The sequence below is a fragment of the Pelodiscus sinensis genome, chromosome 5 (assembly GCF_049634645.1).
Source record: "Pelodiscus sinensis isolate JC-2024 chromosome 5, ASM4963464v1, whole genome shotgun sequence".
In the NCBI taxonomy this organism is placed as follows: Eukaryota; Metazoa; Chordata; order Testudines; family Trionychidae; genus Pelodiscus; species Pelodiscus sinensis.
In genome coordinates this window covers 15,468,264-15,485,708 of record NC_134715.1, presented here as the reverse complement: position 1 = coordinate 15,485,708, position 17,445 = coordinate 15,468,264, and the positions used below count along the sequence as shown (strand labels likewise).

At 46.3% G+C, this 17,445-nt stretch overlaps 1 protein-coding gene across 10 annotated transcripts in view; it reads left to right on the top strand.

Annotated features, from left to right (window-relative positions):
- FAM13A (family with sequence similarity 13 member A) overlaps window positions 1-17,445 on the top strand; it is a 335,143-nt gene that overhangs the window by 199,861 nt on the left and 117,837 nt on the right. For 9 of the 10 annotated variants that reach the window (XR_012904023.1, XM_075929587.1, XM_075929584.1 and 6 more), the window contains one exon: window positions 8,382-8,554. Coding sequence is in view for 8 of the 10 variants with exons in the window: in XM_075929587.1 (XP_075785702.1) it covers window positions 8,382-8,554 (173 nt within the window). In the remaining 2 variants the exon portion in view is untranslated. Of the gene's footprint in view, window positions 1-8,381; window positions 8,555-16,564; window positions 16,679-17,445 lie in introns of those variants that run through there. The other variant, XM_075929590.1, reaches the window with a different exon arrangement.

Here is a 17,445-nt window from a genome sequence, read left to right as displayed (position 1 = left end):
GAGGTCCAACACCTTCTGCATATAGGAGCGATAGAGCCAGTGCCAACAGCCTTTCAAGGGAGGGGATTCTATTCAACATACTTCCTAAACCAAAAGAAAACTGGTAGGTGGAGACCCATTTTAGATCTAACGAGGCTCAACAAATACGTAACATACAGAAGGCTCAAGATGGTAACATTAGCCACAATTATTCCAGCCTTCAAGGAGATCAGCTCTCAGCTCTCGACCTTCGAGAGACATTCTTCCACATAACGATACATCCTGCTCACAAACATTTCCTACACTTTATGGTGGGAGACTAATGCTACCAATATTGAGTTCCCCCATTTGGCTTTCCAACAGCCCCCCAGAGTTTCTCCAAGACTCAGGCAGTTGTTATGGCAGACCTACGACACCAAGGCACAATAGTATTTCCATACCTCGACAACTGCCTAAGAAAGGGCATATCGTTTCAAGAAGCACTGATCATGGTCAATACGACCATCAACCTCCTACTCGAACTTGGTTTTCACATAAACTACCAAAAATTTATACTCCAACCCCCTCAAACTCTGGAGTTCATAGGGGCACGCTTCAATATCATTTCAGCCAGGACAGTGTTACCAAAATACAGATTCAGAGCCCTTCAGAACCTCATAATGGCAGCATGTGCAACCCCAACAACAACAGTGTGCAAATGCCTCAAAATTCAGGGCTACATGGCTGCAACCACCTGTGTGGTGCGATTGGCCAGACTACCCAAGAGGTGCCTCCAGTGTTGGCTAGCTACTCTCTATATTCCCTCCAGAGATCCCCTCTCCAAAACCATCACTATTCCACCACATGCCCTCAACTCTCTGGACTGGTGGACGGAACCAACCAACATACTACAGGGGGTATCCTTTCAACAACTAACCCCCACGGTTACCATCACTACAGATCCATCCCACTTGGGACCCCACACTGTACAAGGCAAATGGTAGTTTAGCGAACAAACATTACACATCAACCTGCTAAGACTCAGGGCAGTCCATTATGCATGCTGTCATTTCCTAGAGTACATATCTCACAAGACAACCAATGTCATGACAGACAATATCATGTACATGTATTATATCAACTGTCAGGGTGGGGCCCAGTCTACTTCCCTGCATATGGAAGCATTGAGACTATGGAACTGGTGCATTACACACCACATCACCCCCCTAGCCACCTACCTCCCAGGGGTACTCAATGTGACAGCAAACTCCCTCAGCCGTATCTTCCCAGACCATCATGAATGGGAAATAGGCTCTTGAGCCCTCAATGAAGTATTCCTCAAATGGGGACAGCCACACCTAGATCTATTCACAATCCAAGCCAATAAAAAATTCCGTCTTTTCTGCTCCAGAGCAGCCCAGGGAAAGGAATCTGTAGAAGACACTTTCTGCGGAAATGGGGCACAACCCTCCTATACGTGTTCCCACTGTTTCTTTTAATGCACAGAATTATCATGAAAATCAGGCAAGAATGCGCTCTTATGGTCTTGATTGCACCAGCATGGTTGAGGCAAACTTGGTTCCCTTACTTGCACAGATTAGTGATAGAGCATATGCGGTGCAGCAGAGCACTGCTAGAAAAATCTCCGGGCACCAGCGTAAGAACGCACCAGAGTGGAGCACCCACAGGGACGCACATCTCGAAGAAACCTCGCTAGTGCACAGGGAGAGTAACTCTCTTTTTTTCTCCAGTGCAGTCTTCAGCAACTCCTATTTTTAACATGATTACTGTGTTCTGTGGGTGGGAATGCAAGACATTGATAACAATCATAGTGAGGTTAACACTTTTGTGGATATGGTGGGAAATGTACAGAATTTTTAAGGCATCTCCCAAAGCAAAATCCTGCCTTTAAAAAAAAAATCATTCCTCAATAACTACAAATAACTTCTCATGTATGCAATAGCTTTGCCTCCCTTGGGCTGACCTTTGAACACAACAGAGAGTTTCTGATTTTTGTTTAGGAGAATAGTAACCCACACAAATTTGCTATATAGTGTTAGCATTGCCCTGTTTGTGAGGAATTAAGGATACATTTGGGATTGCAGCAAATACTGACCCTAACAGAGTGCAACAGCAGACCCCAGCAATGTGGCTCTTATGAGCTGGAGGCAGGGCTCCTTGCAGAGAGGGGGATGGGACAGACATAAATAGGCAGGACTTCAGGGCAGAACCCATAAATCTATTAACCCCAGCACAAGGAGGCAAAGGTTGCTAGTGCTGACTGTATTAGGGCAGCCATGTGAGGGCCCTGCTGCTGTAGAGCTTGCAAAGGGAGGATTCTGTCCTCCTGACTGTCACAGGATTGTCTATGCACAGGGTTGCCAGACGGTTTAACAAAAAATACCAAACACACCGCCAAAAAAAAACACTGGGGAAAAAATTTTGTTGAGCCAAAAAAAAGGGCAGAGGGGGAGGAGACCAAAGTTGTTGATCAAAAAAAAAAGGAGGGGTGTTGTGCCTTTAAATGGCCCCATACTCCTCACTCACCTCTCCCCCTCCACACACTCCCAGATGTGGCAGGGGAAAATTGTCCCCACCGGGCTTCCATCCTAAGGAAAGAGGAAATACCGGACATGTGAACATTTCACATGTCCGGTATTTTCTGTTTTTTTTTTTTTTTTTTTTTTTTTTAACCCGATGGGTGACCCAAATAATGGACAGTCCAGGCGAAAACCAGACACCTGACAACTCTGCCTATGCAACCTATGCTGGGGTATGACCCAGGCTGAAGAATATCCTTGGTGAATGTGGAAAGAGTCGAAGGGTGAGGGATTGGGGAAGGGAAACTTGTCTACATTTTTAACCTCCCAAATTCATGACATTTACCCTTACTAGCTTTCACTGTATAGCCCTTGGACTCCTGTTCTTAACCAGCCTTTGTCAGGCCAGTGTGTAGAACAGGAGTGGGGAACCTCTGGCCCACGGGCTGGATCCAGGCTCCTGCTTAATTTCATCCAGTCCAGGCAAGTGTTTATGCTGCATGCTGGAAGCCCTGAACCTCGGCATCCATTTTCTCCCCCCGTGGGGCTGAAGCTGTAAGCACTGGCTCCCGGCGATCCGGGAAGCTGTGCAGGCTTGATGTTAAAATCAAGGGTAGAAATTCCCTAGGATAGCTATGGCTGTTGTTCTCAACACAAGGAAGGTGAAGGTTAGACGTTTACTTCTTGGCTTCTGATCTACTGTGTTACAGGGCGTCTTGATATCGATCAGTGAGTTTTCTGCTATGTGAGAACATTTCTAACATTTCTTTGTTGTTGCTGTGAGGGAGGAATGATAGCTACATGACCTGATTTTTTTCCCGGATTCTGCAGGGAATGTTGCATTTGCTGTGCCAGTGTAAAAATCACTAGCTGAGCCTCTGGCTCTGTGGCTGCAGTTTGGTAAACAACAAACTCAAATCCTCACTGAAAATAGATGTGTGTCAGGAGGGAAGGGGAAGGAAAGGAGGGGACACTGAACCGCAGTCTATTGAGTCTTGCTGCTGTGCCAAGGTGGGGCCATTATGGGCAATACCATCCACCTTGTGGGCTGATGGGAGAGCACTATGTCACTTTGTGGTTCCTCATTCCTGGACATGACTAGGGTATGAACAAATGGCCAGTGGTGCTGGTGATTCACCCTGTTGCAAGAGTTCACTCATCTGCATGCCTCACGGATCTATGCTAAACCTCTTGAGAAGTTCATTTTTCACTGTTCATTTTTTGATGCAGTATCCAGGGTCCTTATCATTGTCATTATGGTATTTTTTTCATAGACTCACTTAAAAACTGTAGTACCAGATAATGGGCATTGTCTTTCAGTCATTCATCTGGATGAAAGAGGTTCTAGTTGCAGAATAATCTTATTCAATGAAAGGGAGTTGCTCCAGTTTTATATGGGTGTAAATGAAAACAGAATTTGGGCCAAAAAGGATGTAAAAAACGCAGTGAAGTTAGGATAAAAGTACATTGTTCCTATTTGTGTGTTATGTTGTGGGGCAAATAACCACATTAATATGGTGTTATACTACAATGTTGTCATGTTGCTAAGTTGCAAATAGTATTAAATAGAGAATGAAGCATTTCTTTTCATCTCTGTGTGTAACTGATGTGTTGTAATTGTGCAATGAAAATCCTAGCCTTAGATGTGGTCCTTCAAGCATAATTGTTCCTCAGAGTTTGTATGTGATACACAGCACCACCCAGCAGTGGTATTACACAGGTTGGACCTCCCTGGTCCAGAACCTTCAGGACGTGACTGGTCCTGAAAAAGGTAATTTGCCAGACCAGGGAGGTCCCCTGCCACTGTCCCTCCCCCTCTCCCAGCCTGCTGCCCCTCCTTGCCGCTGGCTCCTTTTTCACCTCAGCTGGCTCCTCGTTCTCTGTCCTGGCTAGAATATCAGCCCCAGCCAGGCTGCCACTGAGCTCCTGGCCCCAGGGCTCTCTGATCTGGAAACATCCATGATCCGAAGAAAGGCCACAGCCAGTCTTAGGGACAGTCACCTCCCACCACACTTCACACGCCCTTTCTTTAACACGCGTGTCACTTCAGTAACACTGGTGGGGAAAAAACTATGGAGATTGAAACCAGAGGAATCTGGCAACCCTGCACGTGGGCAATTGTAAACAAAATTTGTCATGGGCCACACATTGGCGTCATTGGCAACAGAACAATATAAATCCCTTTTCTCCCCAAGTAACAGTTGTTCCATGTGTAATTACTTCCATGGGCAGCGAGTTCTATGGGTCCTGGGCCCCAGGAATATTCCTGGCCTGGGTCTGGTTCCATCACAGTTTGGGGCCGAATCTCTCCCTTGGTCCTGCCTGCCACTCCCGCATGCACCCCCCTTCTGTGTCCTATGGCTCGCCGGCTGATATAAAAATGTCTTGGGGACTCTCACCACAGGCAGAGCAGCAGGGCTAGAATGGCTGCCAACATGTGCAAACCTGCATTCTTCTGGGGGTGCCTCTGCATGCTGCCCCCAGTGGCCCTGCATCAAATAGGAAGCTGTGAGGGCAATGCCTATGGATAGCAGTGCATGGAGACTCCCCTGGCCCACCCCTGCCTAGAAGCCACTGACAGAGGTGGTTGTGCCAGGTACCAGGGGCTGCACCCATTGCACCCCACCTCCTCCCAGAGCCTTCTCCCCATACCCCATCCTGCACCCCCATCTACCCCTGCCCAGTGCCTGCACCCAGCACCCAAACTCCATCTCAGAGTCTGCACTCTACACCCCTCCCAAACTTAAATACAGTCCCAGAGCCTGACCCCTCACCCGCTCTTGCACCCAAACTCCCTCCCAGAGCCTGTACCTCCTCTTGCACCCCAATCTCCTGCACCCCATACTGCTACCCTAGCCCAGAGCCTGTACTCAGCACCCAAACTCTCTCCAAGGGCCTGCCCAAAGCCCCCACCCAAACTCCATCTCAAAGGCTTAGGCAGGTGTGTATGGGGGGAGGGACTTTGGGTGGGAAAGAGTGCAGGATCTAGGCATTCTGGGACCACCAAAATGTCTTCAAACCTGGTACCCCTGATTAATTCAAGGAAATTCATCCAGTCCCTCCTTTTTACGCCTAATTCCTACAAGACTTCTGTAGCTCTCCTAAAGAACTACTACAACTTAAAAACCAACAATGGCCCTGTAGTACCTTAGGGTATGTCTACACTAGAAAGTTAGTTCGAACTAACGGACGTTAGTTCGAACTAACTTTCCTAGGCGCTACACTAGCGCTCCGCTAGTTCGAATTTGAATCGAACTAGCGGAGCGCTTAGTTCGAACTAGGTAAACCTCATTTTACGAGGACTAACGCCTAGTTCGAACTAGCTAGTTCGAACTAAGGGCTGTGTAGCCCTTTAGTTCGAACTAGTGGGAGGCTAGCCCTCCCCAGGTTTCCCTGGTGGCCACTCTGGCCAACACCAGGGAAACTCTATGCCCCCCTCCCGGCCCCGGACCCCTTAAAGGGGCACGGGCTGGCTACGGTGCCCGTGCCAGGTGCAAGCCTGCCAGCACCCAGCTAGCAGACCCTGCACCTGGCACGGCACAGAGCCACCCACCCGATGCCCCCCAGCCCACCCCCTCTTGCCGGGACCAGGCTGGCGGCTCCCAGGAGCTTGCCCTGGACCGCAAGAGGCGGGCACCTTCCTGGGCTAGTGCGGACATCGTGGACCTCGTCCACGATCTCCGCACTAGGCACAGGAAAGTGGCCGTCTAGGGCAGGAGAGCTGCCAGCCTGGCCACCCAGGACCAGGTGTGCATGAAAATCAAGGGGGTCCACTGAGACCCCCGACACTGAGCCCTGAGCTTACAATGGCCGTACTGGGTCAGACCAAAGGTCCATCTAGCCCAGTAGCCTGTCTGCCAACAGCGGCCAACCCTAGGGACCCTGGAGGGGATGGACCGAAGACAATGACCAAGCCATTTGTCTCGTGCCATCCCTCTCCAGCCTTCCACAAACTTTGGGCAGGGATACCACTCCTACCCTCTGGCTAATAGGACTCCATGGACCCAACCTCCATCACTTTATCTCACTTCCCTTTCAACTCTGTTCTAGTTCTAGCCTTCACAGCCTCCTGCAGCAAGGAGTTCCACAGGTTAACTATTTGCTTTGTCAAGAACAACAACTTTCTCTTACTAGTTTCAAGCCTGCTACCCATTCCTTTCCTTTGGTGTCCTCTAGTCCTTCTTTATGGGAACTCAGGAAGAACTTTTCTGAATGCACCCTCTCCACCCAACCCCTGCTTTTAGAGACCTCTATCCTGTCCCCCCTCCGTCTCCTCTTTTCTAAGATGAACAGTCCCAGTCTCTGTAGCCTCTCTTCATCTGGGACCTGTTCCCAACCCCTGATCATGTTAGTTGCCCTCCCCTCTCCCAGCCTTTCTCTTCCCCTCTCCCACCTCCTTTTCCCAGTCTCCCCCAGTTTTGTTCAATAAAGACAGAGTCAATGTTGGAAGAAACGTTATCTTTATTTTGTACATCAATAAGAAGGGGGGCTAGGGAAGGGCAAGTGGAAGGAGGTGAGGGAGGAATGGGGTACGAGCCCCCGATGGGGAGGACTGGGCTGGCTCTGCGGGCTTCTGGGGGTGGAAGCTCTCCTGCAGCCCCCCAATTACTCCCTCTCCCCAGATGGCAGCCTGCGGCAAGTGCAGCCGGGCTGATGGCCGAGTGGTGTGATGTGCCCAGTGTGGGCACTCAGGGCACTCCAAGCCAGAACTTCTTTGCAAGCGGGGCACCCCTTAGAACTGTGTGTCCGGGGTGGGGGTCGGGACCCTTTAAGCGCAGCCCTCGGCTAGCCTGAGACAGCATCTCCATGCTCTAAGTCCTCCTTTTATGCCCTGCCGGCACTGCTTCCGGCCATCATTAAGCCCTGTTCAGAGTCCACTCAATGTGGACTTACTAGTTCGAACTAGCAAAACGCTAGTTCGAACTAGTTTTTAGTTCTAGATGCGTTAGTTCGAACTAGCTTAGTTCGAATTAACTAATTCGAACTAACTTAGTTCGAACTAGCGCTGTAGTGTAGACGTACCCTTAGAGACTAACAAAAGTATATAAATAGTATCATGAGCTTTCCTGGGCACAGCCCATTCCATTTGTCATCTGAAAAAGTGGGTTGTGCCTACAAAAGCTCATGTTACTATTTATATACTTTTGTTAGTCTCTAAGGTGCTACAGGATCATTGTTGATTTTGTTTTTTGTTTTAAGTTACACTAACACAGCTACCTCTCTTCTAAAGAACTAATATTTTTCTTGTGTTGTAAATTTTTTTTCTTTGGAGACCTGTTTATGCTTCCTATACTTTCAGGGTAAAAGTCTGTCTGTCTCTCTCTGTGTATGTCAGTGAGAGTCATGCATTAATGTATGAGTGTGGGATTCATCACTGAGAGATTTTTCCAAAAATTAAACCTTGCTATTTTTGAGCATCCTTGTAAATATATTTATTCTGGAGAGCAATCACACAGTTTGTTTTGACATTAACTTTAATGTTTAAAAATATGAGCAGTCCTAACAGTTTTTAATTCCATTGCTACTACTTCCTATCTTTCACAGTCTATTTTTCCTTTTGATCTCAAGAAAAAATTGTCTTTTAGTCATCTACGATAGTCATCATGTTGAAAGTAACTTTCTGGTGACTGCAATTCCCATCTTTTGGTTAATTTCATTGGCGCTCTTATGTTATCAACTGATACATCTTTTCGGTCTTTACATTTTTTTATTGTATTCATCTAGTAAAAGATTTGGTTCATATGTATTTTATACACATGTCTTGCAGCCTGCCATTCTTTGTTATGTATACACTATTCTAACATGTATTTCTGTAACCAATTAGCTGGAAAGGCTGCCTTGCTCATCTTTCATTTTCATTTTGTTCTTTCTTTTCTTCTCTAGATTGCAAAGTCCACGAGGGAAGGATTTATACAGGAATGCCTCTTGCCACAGCCTGAGTTGTCATATGGATTTCCTCAGGTCAGCCTCCGATTAACTGACAGCAGTGCATGTTTGCAGGAGATGGATCTAGCAGATGAAATCTCTTTCATTAACAGTGCTGCATTCTTCTGCAGGTTAGTGTTCCTTTCTTTTCATAAAATACATTGGTAAATGTGTTTCTATTCAGAGTATTAATATAGAGCCAGGACATAAAACTGGTGTGTAGCTTTGTAGGAATATTGTAAATGATGCTGATGCTCATATTTTAATCTTAAAGCAGCCAGCACCTTTCACGTTATATAGGGCCTGCGTCATATTCCCATCCGCATGGAATAGAGCATTATGCTGCATGCCTATTAAGCAAGGGGACCATGATCCCCCCAGATTTCAGAATGCCCTAACACTCTTAGAAATGGAATTTAAGAAATCCATGATTTAAGACTAATGTATTTCCAAGATGCTAGCTGTGAACTGTGGAAAATATTCAAATAAACTCTTATGAACAGGATACATCCCTAAGCTATTTTTATGTCTTCAATTTTATGTTTCCTGGGCTGGAGGTGTGGGGGAGGGGGACTCTTTAACTATTTCTGGTATGAGCCAGTGATGAGGGAAGAAGGGTATCTTAAAATACTTCAGAAATAAAATTTCTGACCCAAACTGTAATAAAAGTGCATCAATTCATTTTTGCTTTTTTCAGTTTATTATATTAAGTTTAATATTGCATGGAAACAAATTTCACAAACTGGTAGAACTTAATCCTGTGAGGGCCAGGGGAGTTGCGGAGGGCTTGAGGCTGAGCCATGAGTGGAAAGGCCTGTGGCAGAGAGAGCCGCGCAGTGAGGTGCTGCTCTCTGGCCGGCTTCCTGCCACAAGGCTTGTCCAGGGTGCCTGCAGCTTTAAGAGGGGCCAGGAGACAGGAACTATAGAGTCCTGATTAATTTGGATGGAGTGTCCACCAGGGCACCTGCAGGCCTCTTTTTTCGGAAAAAAAACAAAAAAAACCCTCCTCCTCGTCCACACACACCTTTTTCCGAAAGAGCTCTTACATGTCTTACTAATCTATTAGAGTTCTTTGAAGGGGTTAACAAACATGCGGACAAGGGGGATCCAGTAGATATAGTATACTTAGATTTTCAGAAAGCCTTTGACAAGGTCTCTCACCAGAGGCTCTTGTGTAAATTACATGGCCATGGGATAAGAGGGAAGGTCCTTTCTTGGATTGAGAACTGGTTAAAAGACAGGAAACAAAGGGTAGGAATAAATGGCAAATTTTCAGAATGGAGAGGGGTAACTAGTCATATCCCCCAAGGGTCAGTCCTGGGACCAATCCTTTTCAACTTATTCATAAATGATCTGGAGAAAGGGGTAAGCAGTGAGGTGGTAAAGTTTGTGGATGATACCAAATTGTTTAGGATAGTCAAGACAGAAGCAGACTTTGAGGGACTCCAAGAAGATCTCACCAAACTGAGTGACTGGGAAACAAAATGGCAAATGAAATTTAATGTGGATTAAGTGTAAAGTAATGCACATTGGGAAAAATAACCCCAACTATACGTATAGTATGAGGGGGCTAATTTGGCTATGACAAATCAGGAAAGAGATCTTGGAGTTATCGTGGATAGTTCTCTGAAAACGTCCACACGGTGTGCAGCGGTGGTCAAAAAGGCAAATAGGATGCTAGGAATTATTAAGAAAGGGATAGAAAATAAGATACAGAATATCTTACTGCCCCTATATAAAACTATGGTACGCCCACAGCTTGAATACTGTGTACAGATGTGGTCTCCTCATCTCAAAAAAGATATTTTGGCCTTGGAAAGGGTTCAGAAAAGGGCAACTAAAATGATTAGGGGTTTGGAACAGGTCCCATATGAGAGAGGTTAAAGCGACTGGGACTTTTCAGTTTAGAGAAGAGGAGACTGAGGGGGGATATGATAGAGGTCTATAAAATCATGAGTGGTGTGGAGAGGGCGTATAAAGAAAAGTTATTTATTAGTTCCCATAATAGAAGAACTAGAGGACATCAAATGAAATTAATGGGTAGCAGGTTTAAAACTAATAAAAGGAAGTTCTTCTTCACACAGCGTGTAGTCAACCTGTGGAACTCCTTGCCAGAGGAGGATGTGAAGGCTATAACAGAGTTTAAAGAGAAGCTAGATGATTTCATGGAGGTTAGGTCCATAAAAGGCTATTAGCCAGAGGATAGAAATGGTGTCCCTGGCCTGTTTGTCAGAGGCTGGAGAAGGATGGCAGGAGACAAATCGCTTGATCATTGTCTTCGGTCCACCCTCTCTGGGGCACCTGGTGCTGGCTACTGTGGGCAGACAGGATACTGGGCTAGATGGACCTTTGGTCTGACCCAGTACAGCCATTTTTATGTTAAAAAGGCTTCTTCCTTATAGAGAGAGGATTACCAACGCTGGAAAAACCCCTATGTTCTTTTGATTTACTTTTGGAGGAACACAATTGCAGTGTGGACGTAACTGAGGTTTTATCGGAAAAATGGCTGTTTTTTCCGACAAAACTTTATAGTGTAGACATACCCCCAGTCTTTTTAATCTCTCCTCAGATCCTTGGTCATTTTTCTTGACTTCTTCTGTACTTTTTTCAATTGTAATATACTTGTATTGAGATATAGTACTGGTTGCTCTATGCAGTATTCAAGATATAGATGTACTGTGGATTTACATAGTAGCAATATAATATTTTATCTTATTATCTATCCCTTTTCCTAACAATTGCTAATATTTTTTAGCTCTTTGTATTGCCACTATTCATTGAGCAGATGTTTCCAGAAAACTATCCTCCATGGCTGTAAGGTCTCTTTCTTGAGTGTCAGTTTAGACTTGCTCATTTTGTATGTATAATTTGGATTATGTTTTCCAAATGTGTATTACTTTGCACTCATGAACATTGAATTTCTCCTATCGTATTGCCCAGTCATCCAGTTTTGTGAGATCCTTTTGGAATTCTTCGCAGGCTGCTTTGGCCTTAAATATCTTGAGTAATTTAGTATCTTATACAAATGTTGCCATCTCACTGTTCACCCTCTTTTCTTAAATCATTTATAAATATTTTGCACAGCATAGGTCCCAGTGCAGATTCGTGGTTACCCCACAATTTACCTCTGTTCTTTGTTTTCTATTTTTAACCAGTAACTGATCCACAAGAGGACCCTCTCTCTTATCACAACACTGCTTACTTTGCTTAAGAGCCTTTGGTGTTGGACCTTTCCCAAAGTCTATCCATTGATCATCCTTAGGGTGTGTCTAGACTACCTAGTTTTGTCGACAAAAGTGGACTTTTGTCGACAAAACAATACCAGCATCTACACTACCGCGGAGTTCTGTCGACATAACGTCGACAGAACTCCGCAGTTTTGTCGACGCTGGTATACCTCATTTTACGAGGCATAACACTTTCTGTCGACAGAACTCTATCGACAGAAGGTGTTATTGCCTGTAACACTGCGTCCAGACTACGGAGTTCTGTCGACAAAGCGGCTTGCTTTGTCGACAGAACTCCATGTGTCTGGACGCAAATTGTCGACGGAAGTTTTGTCGACAGTATCTGTCGACAAAACTTCCGTCGACAAAACACGGTAGTCTAGACGTACCCTTATTCACATATTTCTTGACTGTCTCAAAGAATTCTAATACATTGGTTTAAGCACTGGTCCCTTTATAAGTTTAAATGTGCAAAGTATTATTTGCAGTCAAGGTATATTACAAAGCATAATATATGTATTTTACCTTTTCTGAATTCCCTGTCTTATACTATATGTTGACTGTTGATACAGATTTTGAGGTTTACATATTTTGGTGTGTATAAAGAGAGATAATGTCTTTCCAAAATAGGTGGAATACTGTTTGTACCAGCAATTTGTGCTAGTCCCTAATGCAGTGGCCCCCAACCTTTTGGGGCTGCCGGGTGCCCGGGGCCGGGGCCGTGCATGTGCTGTGTGCCCAGTGCCGGTGCCACCCATGCGCTGCAATTCCGGGGCTGGCGCCGCTCACCCAGGAGCCGGCATCACCCACGCGCTGCGCGCCTGGAGCCGGCTCCGCTCCTGCGCTGCGTTCCCAGGGGCGGGGATGCCCATACGCCATGCGCCCAAGGCCAGCACAGCCCATGTACCGCGCGCCTGGGGGCGGGGCTGCCCATACGCTGCACGCCCAGGGGCCGGCACTGCCCTTGCACCGTGTGCCCGCGGGCGGGGCTGGCTCTGATCACTCGGCGGGTGCACAGTAATGTCCCAGCGGGTGCCATGGCACCCGTGGGCACTGCGTTGGGGACCACTGCCCTAATGTGTATGTTCTCTCAAGAATTATATCACCTTTAAACTATATGCAAAGGGCAAACAGCTTTGCATACAATAGCAGAAAAACAAGGAGCAAAGAGGAACATACATTTGCTTTTATTCAGCAAAGCACACGCTTAACTTGAAGCACTGGTCTCATTAACTTCATTGGGACTAATTTTTCACATAAAGTTATTCATGGTTTAACTGTTTTGGATTGAGGCTCAAATGGATTATTTTTTGTTTCAGAAACCGGGTGTGTGATGCTTATTCAGTAACCAATCACAAAAGAGGAAAGGCCTCCTTCTGCCAAAGTCTCTAACATAAAAGTTGAAGTAATGTGTGAACTAATAGAAAGGGCAAGGCTTTCTACAGCCCAAAGGGAAGAGTGAAAAATACTTCCCCAGCCAAAGCCCAGAGTGGGATGTGTTGTGTTGAGTAGAGGTCCTTTCCGGATGTGTCTGTTCCTGCAGACTACCAGGTGTTTGTTACCTATAGACCTGTTAACATCATATCATGACTCCCCTGCCAATTAATAAGACTTCGCTGCATAACGCTCTTAGCTATTGCATATTAGGGCTGTATCCATTCTTGATCCTGGCAGTATTTTAAAGGTCAAGACTAACACCCTACTTGACAGACACAGTCGTTACACACAGGCTTATCTGGAGAAGAAGCATTTTTCCTAGTACCTGCCTTTATCACCAATTTACATGTTCAGGTGGTGGGGGAAAAATCTGCAGGGAAATTTAAAGAAAAATTACTTGAAGATTCCTGCACCTTGAATATTACAGTAACAAGTCTGAAGTCATAAAGTGTAAACTGGCTTTTGGAGTGCTTTCTCTCCATTCTCTCTGTGTGGCATAGATCATAAACTTTTGTTTATGGCAACAGTCTCAACTGCCATGGGATTTGCCAGCAGAGCTACTCTGTGATAGCTTTCACCTTTTGAATGTTTTCAAAGGAAAGCTTCATTTATGCTGACATTTCTTTCACCAAGTAACTTAGGGTATGTCTACACTACCCCGCTACTTCGAACTAGCGGGGTAATGTAGGCATACTGCACTTGCAAATGAAGCCCGGGATTTGAATTTCCCGGGCTTCATTTGCATAAGCCGGGCGCCGCCATTTTTAAATCCCGGCTAGTTCGAACCCCGTGCCGCGCGGCTACACGCGGACGGAGTAGCTAGTTCGGATTAGGCTTCTAATCCGAACTAGCTGTACTCCTCGTGGAATGACTCCTCGTGGATTTAAAAATGGCGGCGCCCGGCTTATGCAAATGAAGCCCGGGAAATTCAAATCCCGGGCTTCATTTGCAAGTGCGGTATGCCTACATTACCCCACTAGTTTGAACTAGCAGGGTAGTGTAGACATACCCTTATATAGTCTCTTGTTCTAATTTCTGTCAGTTCATTGATCCCGTGTTCATGTCGTTAAAACAGGGCGTGGGGTGTGTACATTGCCGCACCCTATTCTTAAGGACGATGTTTGTGTCTTGGAGCTGTAAACTGCAGAGGTGTCAGTAGTACACTTGAAAATATGTACATAATATAAACATTTCCCTTTTCTTTCCTTCTTTGTGGTGGTCTTTTTTTTTATCAACTCCTATAAAAGCAACACAAGCAAAAACTTATCATTGTTCTGTGGCACATGATAAGAACTGGATTACATATTGCACAAATCACATAGAGCTTTTTTTATTGTTACGTTTATCTAGGCATTACATTTGGTACATATTTATTACTCAAACTAACAACTTCTCTTATCACTTCGGAGCCTCTGTAACAGGTTTACATAAGGGAGCAGAGCCAAACAACAATTCCCAACCTGTAAGGTCCCCTGAATCTTGGAGAAAATTGCTGATTTCTCAACGACAGAGCAAAGATTTAGGCCTGGTGAGGTTGAGAATAGAGAGTGTAAGTTTTTTGGAACAAGGAATATCTTCCTATATGTCTGAATAGTGTCTAGCACCTTTGTGGGGCTCTATTATTACCTTTAATAAAAAAGTCTTAGTGAGGCAAATTTTTTTCATTTAATTGAGATGTGTTTTCTCTGTGCTTTAGGCTCTATTGAGTTAGTTTTTCAAAGCTAACTCACTTAATTTTGAGAGTACATTTGTCTCCACCCTCATATGCAATCAATTCCCTTCTTTGTTGTATTGAGAGACGCTGGCAGTAGGAGCTGTTACATAATGAGTTTTCAAGAACTGCATTCTTCCAGAACAAAAGCAACAAAGACTCTTGTGATTTATGTTTTTTTCATTTTAGGTGATTGTGATCTAGGAGTTGTGTGGTCAGAACTTTCCATTTTGTCCCTTGTCCAGGTCATACTGTCAATTAAAATAACATGTGAACACATTATTTTCCACTCATAAAACACCTGGTTTGACTGAAAAAAAAACCAAACCCCTATGCCCTGTCTTCGTCAGCCCAGGGCAGGTAAATTACTACCTCTTGGGCTTAAGCTCTGTACACTAGACTCAAAGCACCTTACTATTAATCCACATAGGCATTGACACCTTGTTTCTAGCAACTTTTTTTTTTTCCTCTTTACCTAGAATTTCTCTGGTGGTATAGTGGGGGCAGGAGAGCTGAAGAGCATTCTAAGGGCTTGTCTACACCAGGGTTCCCTCTAAGTCAGTGTTTCTCAAACTGTGCTCTGCAGAGCCGAGACATCTCCATGGGCTCCGCGAGGTTGACAAACTGGAAGCATCGATAGGTACAACACATACAATCCATGGACTGCTGGGGCTCCGCATAAGTACAACACATACAATCAGTGGACCGCAGGGGCTCCGCATCAATTTTTACGCATGTAAAGGGCTCTGGAGCCCAAAAAGTTTGAGAACCGCTACTCTAAGCTATCTGGCCAAGCAGCTGTCTAATAAGCTCTGTGCAGCAGGTCAGGGCTACCATGCACGGAGCTGCCATGGCCGGGGAGATGCCCCCTCTCCACCGGCTGTGGAAGCTCCCTGCTGGGTTCAGAAGAATGTGCCTCTCCCCCGGCCCCAGCATAGAGCTGCTGCAGCCTGGGGAGAAGTGCGCTCCTTTGGCCCCAGAAGCGTATCTCATGATTTCTATACTTCCTTAGTTTATTTTAGGATCAAGTAGGGATGGATTCAGAAACCTGTGATTTTTAGTGAATTCTTTTACTCTTAGAAATTATCTAATCCTAATTTGAATGAAAAGTTGTACATGTAGAAAAAGGTCTAACATGTATGTGAGAAACTACATTCGATTGACCGATCTTTTTAGAGGCTATCGGGGAAAAAGAGTCGTCTTCAATTTTATGTGCAAAGTGACTTCCTTTCCTTTTTTGGAAACTATTCTGGGGGCTCAAGGACTATAAGGGTGTGTCTACAGTTGGCCTCTGCAAGCTAACTTGGGCTATGAGACTTTATTTGCAGTTGTAGATTTCCAGGTTCTGACTGGAGCCTGGGCTCTAGGACCATGTGAAGTGGGAGGTTCCCAGAGCTTAGGCGCAGCCCAAGTCTACCCTGAAGTGAAACAGTCCCTCAGTTGGATCTCTGGGAGCCTGAGTTGGCTGGCACAGACCTGCTGCAGATTGCTGTTTGCAGTGTAGATTGCTGTTTGCACCACAGCAGCCCTATAGTGGGTCGGAGTGGTGGCCCACTGATCCCAAAGGGGAGGCACCCCTCCCAGAGCTTTGGTAGGTTGCACCTGGCCCTAATGATCCACCTGGCCAGAAGCCAGGAGGTGGGGTCAGAGAGATAAAAGGCCTGCCAGTGAGACCAGAAGCCTCCCCTGTACACCCAGGAGAAGAGCTGGATCCAGGAGAGGTGGAGAACTGGCTTGGCTGCCGGGGCTCCTCCTGGACCGGAACCAGGAGGGATTGCTTACCGCACCAGGGTTTCTGGAGAAGCTGCTGTGGACTAGACTGGACCACCGGGACCCCAGCTGGATCTGGTACCTTCTGACTCCCCGAGAGACCTACCCAGGTACATGCTGAGGGGGAGAAGGGAAGTGGCCCAGGGAACAGCACTGACAATTAGACGCCTGGGTCAACGTGTTTGGGGCTGGAGCCCCTGCTGACCCAGCAGGAGTTGGTACTGCTGCTTCTTGGGCCCTGGGCTGGGACGCAGTGGAGTGGGCGGGCCTGCGTCCCCTCTGCCACCCACCTACCGGGTGGCAGTCTCCCTCTCTCTGCCACTGCAGTTGAGCTGCCTGCTCCTCCCCAGCAAGGAGACAAATGCTACTTTAAACTGTCAAACTGTTTTCTTTACCGCCCCGCCCTGAACCAAGGCTGGGCTTTTCCAGACTGTTTGCCTGCCGCCCTGCCCTGACGAAAGGCTGGGATCCTCAAACACTTTCCTTTGCCGCCCTGCCCTGAACCAAAGCCAGGCTTTGAATATTGCCTTTGTTGCCCCACCCTGAATTAAGGCTGGGCTTCAGACTGTTATTTTGCTGGCCTGCCCCGAACCCAGGCCGGGCCTTGGACTGTTTATTTTGCTGCCCTGCCTTGAGCCAAGGCCTGGCTTCTTATTGTTTACTTTGCCACTCCATCCTGAGGTAAGGGAGTGGGGGAATCAAGGCTCGGGTTGGACTATTTGTTGCCGCCTGCCTGGGGCAAGGGCGCGGCGGGAGACAAGAACCACTGCTAATTTTCCCCCAGAGGACTAAACCAGGCATAGTGGATTGGAGTGGCCGCCCACTGACCTCGAAAGGGAGGTGCCCCTCCCAGAGCCAAACAGCTTACAAGTCCCAA